The 11762-nt window shown below is 30.7% G+C and overlaps 2 protein-coding genes across 4 annotated transcripts; one reads left to right on the forward strand and one right to left on the reverse strand.

Annotated features, from left to right (window-relative positions):
• On the forward strand, positions 1–2136 carry LOC107433932 (UPF0496 protein At4g34320). Its single transcript, XM_016045330.4, has one exon. It carries the CDS (start codon positions 819–821, stop codon positions 1938–1940), a length of 1122 nt encoding a protein of 373 aa, XP_015900816.3. The 5' UTR covers positions 1–818; the 3' UTR covers positions 1941–2136.
• A 1795-nt stretch (positions 2137–3931) lies between these two features.
• LOC107433923 (probable 1-acyl-sn-glycerol-3-phosphate acyltransferase 5) lies at positions 3932–7939 on the reverse strand. 3 transcript variants are annotated; one of them, XM_048481505.2, is made up of 5 exons: positions 7782–7939; positions 6403–6753; positions 5907–6261; positions 5365–5495; positions 3932–4520 (listed from the first exon to the last, which is right to left on the reverse strand). In XM_048481505.2, exons 2-5 carry the CDS (start codon positions 6461–6463, stop codon positions 4081–4083), a joined length of 987 nt encoding a protein of 328 aa, XP_048337462.2. In that variant the 5' UTR covers positions 6464–6753; positions 7782–7939; the 3' UTR covers positions 3932–4080. The 3 variants fall into 3 exon arrangements, with proteins under 3 accessions (XP_048337462.2, XP_048337461.2, XP_060667528.1); XM_048481504.2 differs by having other exon boundaries at positions 5907–6753; XM_060811545.1 differs by having other exon boundaries at positions 5907–6553; positions 7782–7938.
• Between the last annotated feature and the right edge of the window lie 3823 nt (positions 7940–11762).

The raw sequence follows: 11762 nt of genomic DNA on the forward strand, positions 1-11762 counted from the left end.
GAGAAAGACATTGCTTCCCGCGTTTTCCATGTCCATGATGTCCAATTCTCTTAATTTTCTTCATGCGTGCAAGCTATTCCTATAATCTCTCCCCCCCCATCACCACCCCAAACAAATAAATAAAATAAAATAAATAAAACCCAAGAAAAATAATAGCATTTTCTTGGTCCTTAGACAGTTTCAGTTCTCTTTAAGCTTCTTCATCCATCATTCACCTCAAGTTTCTTTTTCTCTCTTTCTCTCTTACACCCTTTGCTTTACAATTCTCTCTCTCTCTCTCTCTCTCTCTCTCTTTCTTTTATTTAAAACAATATATCCCATCAAATATCTTTAACTAATTTTCTGAATTAGCTTTCCTCTCATCGCTTTCATATATCTTTCCGAAGTTATTTTCTGTCTTTTCCCATCTGGGTCTTATCCATTTTGGACGTCGGGTTCGAAAAAGCTTAAAAAGTTTGGTTCTTTTTTGTTGTTCATTTTTTTGTTTATCTGATATTTGAGGTTAAGATTCATTGTTTTAGGTGGAGTGAGTATTTGTTTTATAGCTGTAACTTTGCTGGGTTTAGGATCTATTTGGATGTTTTTCATATAGTTCTTGATTTAGGCAAAGAAAACTTTGATATATATTGGAAATTAACTTGATAAAAGCTTGCTCATATGGTATTTTTATAAAAGTTCCGACATATAAAATTTGATGGTTTTCTTCATATAGAAGTGGAAGCGCAAAAGATCAAGATTTGGTAAAAAAAAGTTCTGATATATTCTGGGTTAATTTGTTCTGGTTCCCCCTCCTCCCCTTAGATCTGAAATCCAAAGCCATGGGAAGCCATATGAGCAAGAGAATCTCAGAAACAGCCTCTGCTATCAATCTCAACACCAATTTACACTACACAACTGAGTTGAGCTCTTATGAAGCTGCTTGCAAGGTTGACGAAGACTTGCAGTCCTTTGACACCAATCTTCAAGCACGAACCAATCAGGTAATCAACACCCTTGCTGTAGGTGTTGAAGTTCGAGCCCTTTCATTCGATTCCCTCAAAGAAGTCACAGAATGCCTGTTGGAGATGAACCAGGAGGTTGTGAAAGTAATCTTGGAATGCAAGAAAGACATATGGAAGAATCAAGAATTGTTTGAGCTTGTGGAGGAGTATTTCGAGAACAGTTTGCAGACTCTAGATTTCTGCACCGCATTGGAAAAGTGCCTGAAACGAGCCCGTGACAGCCAGTTGCTGATTCTTGTGGCGCTTCAACAGTTCGAGGAAGAAACCGAAGTGGGTGAGAAACGGTATGTAAAAACTCTGGAGGAATTGAAGAATTTTAAAGCTGCTGGTGACCCTTTCACTGAAGAATTCTTCCAGATATTCCAATCTGTTTACAAGCAGCAGATTCAAATGCTTGAGAAATTGCAACTCCGAAAGAACAAAATCGATAAGAAGCTCAAATCTATACATGCTTGGAGGAAAGTCTCCAGCATGATATTTGTAGCCACTTTTGCTGCTGTTTTGCTTTGTTCAGTTGTTGCAGCAGCTATGGCTGCTCCTCCTGTTGCTTCAGCTTTAGCTGCTGCTACTTCTATCCCATTGGGATCAATGGGGAAGTGGATTGACTCTTTGTGGAAAAACTATGAAAATGCATTGAAGGGCCAGAAGGAAGTGATAAGCTCAATGCAAGTAGGTACCTATGTTGCCATTAAGGACCTGGATAGCATTCGGGTTCTCATCGACCGTTTGGAAATAGAGATTGAATCTCTTTTGCAGACCGCCGGTTTTGCAATCGAAGAAGAAGCTGTGAAGGTTGGAATTGAAGAGATTAGGAAGAAGCTAAAAGTGTTCATGAAGAATGTTGAAGATTTGGGTGTGCAAGCCGATATATGTAGCAGAGACATTAGGAGGGCAAGAACTGTGGTTCTGCAGAGGATCATAAAAAACCCCAACAACTGAAAAATGAAACCGGGTTCCTTGTATTGATAAACTGGCTTGAGAAAGTTACCAAAATTTATGTAGTTCATTTATATATATCTATTTATGTTTTATGGTAAGATTCATTGATTCTTAATTAGATTTGTATAAGAGAAAAGCAGGCAATTGAATTCTCATGTTTTAGAAAAAGTGCTGCAAAGACTAATTATTCTGTTTTCATATACTTTCTCTGTGCTTGGGAAACAACTGATCTAAAGCTATATTTATGACGATGTTTATGGTTTTGAATCTGAATTTTTGATTACCATATCATACATTACGCTTTATTTGTCATTCTTTGCTTCATAGAGATCTATAAATGTTATTGGATTGAAGACTATTGACATCATTGACATGATTTTCAATTAAGTTTTTATAAAAGTCTTTGACACCTAATAGTTTAAATTTTTAGGATTAGTCATAATAATCTTGTCTAAATAAATTCTCAGCTTAAGCTTTTGAAATTGTCGATAACTTAAACAGGGATAAGTGAGCTTTACCATTGAAAATGGCCCAAGTAAAACGGTGGACTTGGTCTATCATCTAAACCTAACCATGGAATAATCAGCTGCGAACTGAAAATTCAGGCCAAATTCCTTTTATTTTATTGAACCTAACAAGTGTCAAATATGTTTCAAGATTTTCTTAGATAGTTTTACTATATACAGTAGCAAGGAAAAGAAGAAGGTTCAGAAGAAATGGTCTTATCCTGTAAAAGTAGAATAATAAAAAAAGCAAGGGTCAGAAAAGCCTGGTTAATAATAATAATAATAATTTAAAAAAATATGAAAAGAAAAGAAAATATCTGTTCCCTTGATGCAGACCATTCATGTTGCATAACAGGAGTTTTCCTCTTTGGATTCCATAAAGGAAGCTGGGACTACTCAGACATGATGGTTATTTTTGTGACAGAAAGTCATTTTGACATTTTCCTGTGAATTCTCAACAACCAAACAATCCTTGACACTTGAGCAAGTGTTTGGTATGGTTAAATCGTTATCCTTACTTTTATCATTTTTAGGCACCTTCAATCTATATCAAGGAAAATGCAGAGAGACTTGGTCGCAGTGATAATCTTATTCTTTGCTGGCAAGGAAAAAGGCAGCTATATTTTTTTCCTTCCAATTTCTAGGATTCCAAAAGGGAACAAATCCTCTGTTTCAAGCTACATCATGGTGCATTCTGTTGCCTCAGTCGCATTTTCTCCTTATTTCTTTCTCTCCCAGACAAGTAGAGGACCAAAATGAAATGTCAAATGTAACCATTAGAAAATCACTGCCTGTACAAGTTTTTGAATATGTCACTTCCTATCTTTATTTTATTTTATCTTATTTATTTTTCTTCAGTGAATGTCACTTCCTATCTTGTTGCTTGAGTTTCAAAAATCAAAATGCTAAATAGTTTTATAAATTTCTCGAATATCACATCCAACCATCGATTTTGATTTTTTGGTAAGCAGTCATTTTTGCTTATAGAAAATGGTACATTTCGCACCCAAAAAAAAAAAAAAAAAAAAGAAGTGTTTCTAATGTGAGGCACGTTTTAATACTTGTATCGAGAATCCAAAATAATCTGATCAATAATTGAACATAAGCATCTTGGGTTAAGAACTAGTATGCTTCTCTTGTCTGCCACCTTTTGGTCCACTTCCACCATTCTAGTATGGTTTATGCCTGAAATTTTACACCAACTAGAGAAATGGAGTTCAAGTCATGCCCGAAGATCAAAAGGAAAATATTCTGAAAGCAGAAAATAATAATAATAATAAATAAATAAAAAAGAAGATCCAAGGAATGAGAAATAGAACGCACAAATTCCTGAAACCTCAAATCAGTTTTTTTTTTTTTTTTTCTTTTGCATTTTAAATTTATGTTATGTTGAATAATTTGAAACTTGGTCCAAGTGGTGGGAGAAAAATTCATGTTATAATGTTTACAACGTGAGTATAATCACATGCTACCAACACAAATGTATCCCATGAAGCACTTGTATCAGCATTGTTAATAGAGAGCCATCCACATCATAGACCATCCAATGAACCCAAAAAAAAAAAAAATTGACCTTCCATCATGAAATCCTATGGGCCCCAGAACCCACATTAGAATTACAAACATAAAGAGAACTAGGATGATTTGCCATTAAACATAGCTCTAAAAAGGTGAAAAATTGGTAATGGTTGAATGTTAAAATAGGTTGCAGATGTGAGATATGCACAGACCAAAGACACATAGACTTTGAACCAGATGGACAAGAAAAATGTGGAATAGGTACATATGCCAGTCAAAAGAACTACCATTGAAAAATTAACAAGGCACTTCACAGTAGAGAGCTCCCCTTCTGTCCCTTGCTGAGGGAAATGACCTTGAGAATGAAAACCAGAAAGCAACTCGTCCTTGAGATGGAATTGATTTACTAACCATGTAGTAACCTTTTCTTCAGATGTTGGGATGTCGTCGAGCGGGATACGTCGAACATGCATATGGACTTCAGAAGGATCCAACCCAAAAGCATTGTCCAAGAAAGTTGGACAGCGATGCTTGTAACCAATAGTCACATCATAAACTGCAGTGCATAAAAAAAATAAAGTAACACTATAAGATGATGAAGAGAAGCTAGAAGACACATTCAACTTTCAAATAATATAGCATATGGGACTAGCAAATCCACCGGACACAGTAAAGTTTATAAACTACCATGGTTTTCTAGTAAGCATGAGTCCAGAAATTAAAGCTTGAATATGTTATTGTTAACATTGAATAGGTACAAGCATTTATCACCAACAGTGAGGAAACAAAATACCAGGAACTTATAGACGCAAGGCACATTAAATGATACAATTTGAGTGGATTATAGCAAATATAAAGCAATTAAGTAACAAATGAAATCCTACAGATGATGCGTACATGATTTGTGCTTCATATTTCAATTGATAAAGGTTAAACTCAGACACTAAAAATATTAAATTTTTGAGAAAATATAATTTAATGACAGATATTCTTTTTCTGCACAGACCAGCAATAAAACCAAGATGGATGATCCAAAACATGAGAGTCCAGCAAAATTCTTCTCAGCCTTGAATTGATAAGATTCCATGAGCTAGTTGAGTAACAGAGTACTTGATTGGTTCATACAAATGGCAGAAAGCTATATGAATAGGATCAGGAAAGCTGTGTAAGGTTTTAAGTCATCCATATTGTTGAAGGAAAGATGGTTGCATTCTCATAACCAAGATAACATACTTCATTTATTCTGTGCTATTGATGGTTGGATTCTCATAACTGAGAAAACATACTTCATTTATTCTGTGCCATTTACTTGACATTGTTCACTACATAAATGAATGAAAGAATTTAAAAATCGTAATAGCATAAACAAGTAGGGGGAAATAATAGAAAAATAACCGAACCTGCATCCAGAGATTCCCTCAAATCTTCTAAACAAGCATAGAAACCCTTAGTTTTTGGAATCAACACATGGTTTAGGATAGGTAACCCGTTTTCAGCAGCATATTTCTGACTACGAATGCACTTCTGCTCGCTGCACAAACCAGTCAAGGAGATATACAACCTTAATTGACTTTACATAACATGAAATGGGAAGACATTCAATCATAATACTCTATGTTTACTAATTAAGATCCAAGACAATATATTCCACTAGATTTCACAATCTAGAATTTACACTTGCATCTGGTTTTTTGATGATATATTTCCATCTTTTTGCTCCTTAAACTTAAGAGAGAATCCACATATATCTAAACTCTAAATTGAACCTTTTGATGGTCTCTGCAGAATCAACAATAGCAGCTGCTGAGAGAATGGTTTCATATGCTGCCTATAGAATTCTAAATGATCTAGTCGAATATACTGAGTGGACATAAAAGCAAAATAAAATAAAAACCATCAACAACAAACAACAAACAAATAAACTAGAGTATTAAGAAATTACGTGAAATCTGTGCCTTCTGGGAAAAGAGCAAGCCAGAGAGGATCCCGCAGATCCTTAAAAGTTGAAAGCATTTGGTGCATGATAGGTCCATCAACCTCCCACTTCCTTTGGACAGGTATAAACTCCAATATTTGAAATGACCAACCAAATATGGGTAGTTTCATCAAACTGCTTTTGAGTATATACCTTATGTATCCAAGTTGTCCCTTCCGCCATGCCAGGTCCCACAAGTACATCCAATCAACCTCGGTTCGATGGTTTGCAATAAGTAAAATGCGTTTCTTAGGATCAACAGTTTCTCCAGAAAAAATTACTTTGGTCTTGTTTATCTTTTCAAAAAGGAAAGGCCACAAGGCTAACCAAGCACCAAAGAAGAAAGATGTCACTTTCCTGCTGTAATGTATGCTGAAAAATCGAATTACAACAGCACCGAAAAAGCCAAAATATACTAGCATCATAAATGCTGTCAAAAATAGCACAAATAAACACAACACACCCCTAACCAATCTTAGCGGAGTTAAAGCATTGCGAGCTGTTCCATCATTATGAACTTCCATATTCACTCAAACCTAATAACAACTACCTGTCAAAGGTAGTTGCACAGCTTTTCTTCTCTTATGTCTCAATCCCCAAATGCTCAGCGAACACTATAGATAAAGCAGATTTAAACAAGCTTTCAGAAGCATAACCACAGTTAGATCAACTTCTTAAGGATTAAGCAGCAATCGTCACTATACAATCCCATCAGAAAATAAATGCTGACAAGGTTTGCAACAGCATCACAGTGACAGTCAATGTAATAAAGCCGTTAGAGAAGCTGAAGGAGTCAGTACAGTAAATATTTACCCTGCATAAAGAAATTCAACAAGAGATGCAGCAATCAATCATGCGTAATTAACATAAATAAGTGGTATGAAACTGAATTACAGATCGAATGGCAAAAAACAGCATATAGAAACACTTTCAACAGCCTACAGGGCCTCAACACGTCCATCGTTTCTATGGTGCTTTAGTGACAATTCCTAACATATGCTAGCTCCTACCTTGAAACATAGAATATAATGAAGGGCAGTTTTGCTGCGGATCACAGTCTTGAAGACAGATAAGAGAATAGATTGGGCAGAAAAGCATCTATTCAAGGTATAGCTCATCATTCATAGAACTTCTTGCAAGTTCACACTCAAGTCCCAATGTATTAATCCCAATGCGTCAAGTATTCAAACTTTCAAAGCATTTCCATTTTTTCTCAAGAAAATCATTCAACCTTTGTACTCATAATAGTCAAAGCCAATCAGATTAAAATTCTCAAATCTAACCCATATTCAAATTAAATCTACCATTCAGACTTTACTATGTGAACCAAAAACTTCATTTTTACTCTTGAAATTCCAAAACCATGCATGTTTTTATGATGGACAGTTTAAATTACTTCCTATGCAACTCAATAAACACATGGAAACATAGCCTCAGTGGGTAATAAGCCAACAATACTCTTAATCTAAATCATTAATATGGATCTGAATCCGACTTTTGCTAACCAATGGTTCCTGAAAGAAACTGCAAGGGCGATAAAAATAAATAATATAAAATATATATATATATATATATATATATGTAGATATATGCTTGATTTCCGAGAAAACCAAGTTAAAGAACTCAAGTCAGCAAGAAAACCAAACAAAATACAAAAAACCCAAGAAACCCATCTGTTTGTTAAGAAGGAAAAATAAAATGATGAAAGAAGATTCAAAAGTTTCTCATGTGTGTGGGCAGTTTTCTCAACAACCAAACGGATCTTTTTAAGGAATATGAATCACAGAACCAGAAATTAAAAAAAAAAAAAAAATGAATAAAAATAATACAAAAGAATTATACCTCGGATGTATGAGCTTTTGCAAATGGGCTCTTAACGGCCAAAACTTATTATTCCAGAAACTTTTAATTGTTTTTTATTATTTATTTGAATAGCTTCTGTAACACTGGTTTCTGAACTCTCAGCTCGGGAGCTTCAAAAGGTTTTAGAGTGTGGATGGACGGTTATAAAATGAGGCTCACAAAATTCCTGAAATTACGATTCTACCAACAATGAGATAATTCCACAACAGACCGCTATTTGGGAAAAATATGGTGTGACCAATTATTAACATCGTCTTATCAATAAAATGAGTCACATCATATTATTATTTATAAAATAACTAATATTTTAAGATTATGTTACTTATTTTTAAGATTATATCACTTATTTATGTATCATGTTATTGATTTTATTTTAAAATTAATATAATTGAAGAAAAACCCCCCAATAATGGTTTTTTTAATTATAAAGTTAAAAAAATTAGTTACATCTATTTAATTTTTTCATAATTACATATAAATTTTATATTTTTTTAAAGAAAAAAAAAAGTCACCCCATATTTATTTGTTAGTTTTTAATAAGCTAATTTTATTTTTTAAAAGACATTATTATATATTGTTATGATATTATTTAATTATAAAATATTAAATTTTAATTTAGTGATAAAAATAATAAATAAATATACAATTTTTTTAAAAAAAAAAATAATGATAATTTTTTAAAAATAAAATTTAAATATAATTAGGATAAAATTAAAAGAATTTTAATCAATAATTTATTGTAAAAATTTGCAATTGAAAATTCTGTTTAAGGTCACTATGGTAAAATTGATGAATCACACGTCAACCTGGTTGCGTGTATTCCTCGAATTTTCCTCCTTCCATTTTTCTTCGTATGAAATGACAGTTATAAGACGTACAATTGTCAAAGAGTTAATGTTTGTAAATCTTATTTACCTGAAACTTTTCTTATTTATTTTAATTAGTTACTTTTGGAAAATGAATAATTTTTTAGAGGGTTAGAAGTCAATTTTTTATAAGAATAAAATATTTTTTAAGAATTGTGTAAAAGTATTGTATGATTGTGGTAAAGTTGGTTGTAGTGATTATAGAGTTAGAGAAATGGGACGTGAAACTTTTCAATGTCATCATTAGTTCCAAAGTCCAACATAGTGATAATTCTGTTTTTTTTTTTTTTAAAAAAAAAAAAAAACAATGTGATTTTTTGAAATTTTAATATTAAAATTCTGATGGAAAAATGCTAAAAACATCACTGTCAGAATTTTAATCATCGCAGAGGCGGCTTGTTTGAAGGGCAAAATTTTTTTAATTTTGATATTGCAATTGTTTGTTTTTTATTTTTTATTAATATTTGACAACAAAAATACTAAAATAGCAGTGTTAAAATATTAACCCAAACTAATAATAAAAATAATGATTAATTTATTTAATTATTTTTGGGTTCTATATATATTTACCAAATTCAAAACAAACTTAAAAAAGCCAGTTATTATTATGTTATATGAGATGTTAAATACGTATCAACAATCAAAATTAAATTTGATAAACACCATCGTTTTTAAATTTTCATTGTTTTGCATGCTATTTGGCATGTTTAAATTAAACCATGACTGTATTAGGGTTTTATACATTTTTTACGACATTAATAATGGAATAATACATGTTTAAATTATCCTTATGGTGAAGTTCATTTTCTAAATCCATTTCAATTCTAAGTTGTTTTGTCAACATTGATTATTCATTTAGCTTATAATTAGTTTTTTTTTTTAATTTTGATTATCCTTCTTAAAAATCATTTTAGCTACTGCCAAGATTATTCTCCCTAGCTAATTCAAGCATATGAATATATATATACTATAATTTATGTGAGTTTCCTAAAATATCATTCTTTATTGAAGGTTCAGTAGACTTCAATGTTAAATTATTCAAAACATATTAACCAGATTATATTACGTTGTCTATTATATATCAACCAAACAATATAAATATCTTAAATTAATAAGAACTAAACATACTTTTAACCTTAATTTTTTTTTTACAATAAAATATATATACAATTTTAATCATTCATTCATATTAATATGATTTATACACATAAATTATTTAATTATTTTAAATATAATTTTGTTTTTTTGTAATTTTTTAAGAAACGTTTTAAGGTTTAATCTCAACCTTCTAAATAGTGGCTTTACTGCTCAAGCATATGAAGTGAAACAGAAAAACATATACTTCTTACAGCATTGACTCAAATTTTCTTGATAAATGTCAACTCTAATATAAACATTCATATGTGTATATATATATATATATATATATATGAAATAAGGTTAAAGCCATATTACATCCATTTTAAAGCCTCGAATATAAAGGATATATTGGTAAAGTAATGACAATTAATTAGAGAGCAAGCAAAGAAAAATAATAAAAAAAAAATCATATCATATTCATTGACAATCACAAATGTAAATGACAAATTTGTGAAAGGAACACCAGTTGATTGGAGAATAAGCAAAGTAAAATAACACCATATGCTTAATAAACTATCAAAATAATTGGAAATATTACAAGAATATACCATCTAACATTTTATTCATACTTAGAGTATTGTCATAGAATAGCAATTAATTCTGATAAAAAAAAAAAAGAAGAAGAAATATTTGCGTGGTGTTTCCAATGCCTCTACAACTCGGATTTTAATAAATGGCAAAAATGGATGTCTGGGATTTCTAAATGGCTAAATTAATTTTTTTCCTATTTTGATATTTTCATTTTTGTTACTTAAAAATTCCTTTCATAAAAAATTTTCCCCACTTAAATGTTTTGAATTATTTTCCTATTTTGCCAAGTAAAAATTTATATCTATTTAAATGTTTTCCCCAATTTAATCGTTTGATTTTTTCCAATATTTAACAACAAAAAAATAATTTTTTCTCTAATGAAATTTTTTTTTGGTTAATAAAATGATTTTTCTATTTTGATTTGGCTATTTTTAAATACCAATTAGTCATTTCATTCATTTTTACCACTTGTTTACATTTGAATAGAAAAAACTTTATAAAAGAAGATGGTTTTAAATTTAAATGGAAGGACTTTGTACAGAGAGGTGGTTTAGATATTTTGCCACTTGTTTAAATTTGAATGATACAGGAAGGAGGTTTAAAGATGTCTGATTTTTCTCCACGTTGTTGTCTATTTTCATCTATATTGGATATAATTTTTTTAAAAGGAATTGAACATATACAACAAATTTCTATAATTTTTTTTCAAATTTTTCAAATTTATAACCATATAAATGTAGATGTAAAAAATTTACCATCTCACATACAAAATTGAACATATACTATTTTTGACATTCACTCGTTGAGTCTCCAAAATGAATGATACTATTCCATCTTAGCTATCAAAGTTCCAAAAAATATAAGAATTGTTTGTTTCAAATATATTGTTTAATTTAACCAACACAAACATACTTTGCAATGTTGTAGTCCCAAAAAAAAAATAAAAAAATAAAAAAATACCATTTTTATTTTTTGTTTGTTGTTAAAAACTATGCGTACATTAGAAAAGAGAACTTCGTCATAAAATAAAAATATGGATTTGAAACTAACGGATTGACTTTTTGATAGCTGTATGTCCTTTTTTATTTTTTATTTTATATCAATAAAATTCATGGACAATAATTAATTATTATTTCTTCTCAATCTCTCTTCAATCAAAATCAAAACTCATATGATTCCCTATATATATATATATATATAAAAATAGTTATAAGGAAAAAATACAAGTCGACAACTTAACCAAATACAAGCTAGAAATTAATTCCATTTTTCACTATGCCAGGTAATCCCCTAAATTAAAAAAACAAATTTTAATTTATTTTATTTTTTATTATTATTAACTTTTTCTACAAAGTGAATAACTTTGGTTTTGATCGTAACAAAGAAATTTTTTTTTTTTTTTTTTAATTTCTTGAATTTTTTA

This window comes from Ziziphus jujuba, chromosome 9 (assembly GCF_031755915.1).
Source record: "Ziziphus jujuba cultivar Dongzao chromosome 9, ASM3175591v1".
NCBI classification, from domain to species: domain Eukaryota; kingdom Viridiplantae; phylum Streptophyta; class Magnoliopsida; order Rosales; family Rhamnaceae; genus Ziziphus; species Ziziphus jujuba.

Bases quoted from the DNA above. Each gene is read 5' to 3' on its own strand.
- LOC107433932 (XM_016045330.4), top strand. From the start codon at position 819: ATGGGAAGCCATATGAGCAAGAGAATCTCAGAAACAGCCTCTGCTATC.
- LOC107433923 (XM_048481504.2), bottom strand. From the start codon at position 6,463: ATGGAAGTTCATAATGATGGAACAGCTCGCAATGCTTTAACTCCGCTA. The intron at 5,496-5,906 runs GTAATTTCTTAA...TGGTTTGTGCAG, and splicing joins CCAGAAGGCACAGATTTCAC to CGAGCAGAAGTGCATTCGTA. The intron at 4,521-5,364 runs GTTCGGTTATTT...TATGCACTGCAG, and splicing joins GAGGGAATCTCTGGATGCAG to TTTATGATGTGACTATTGGT.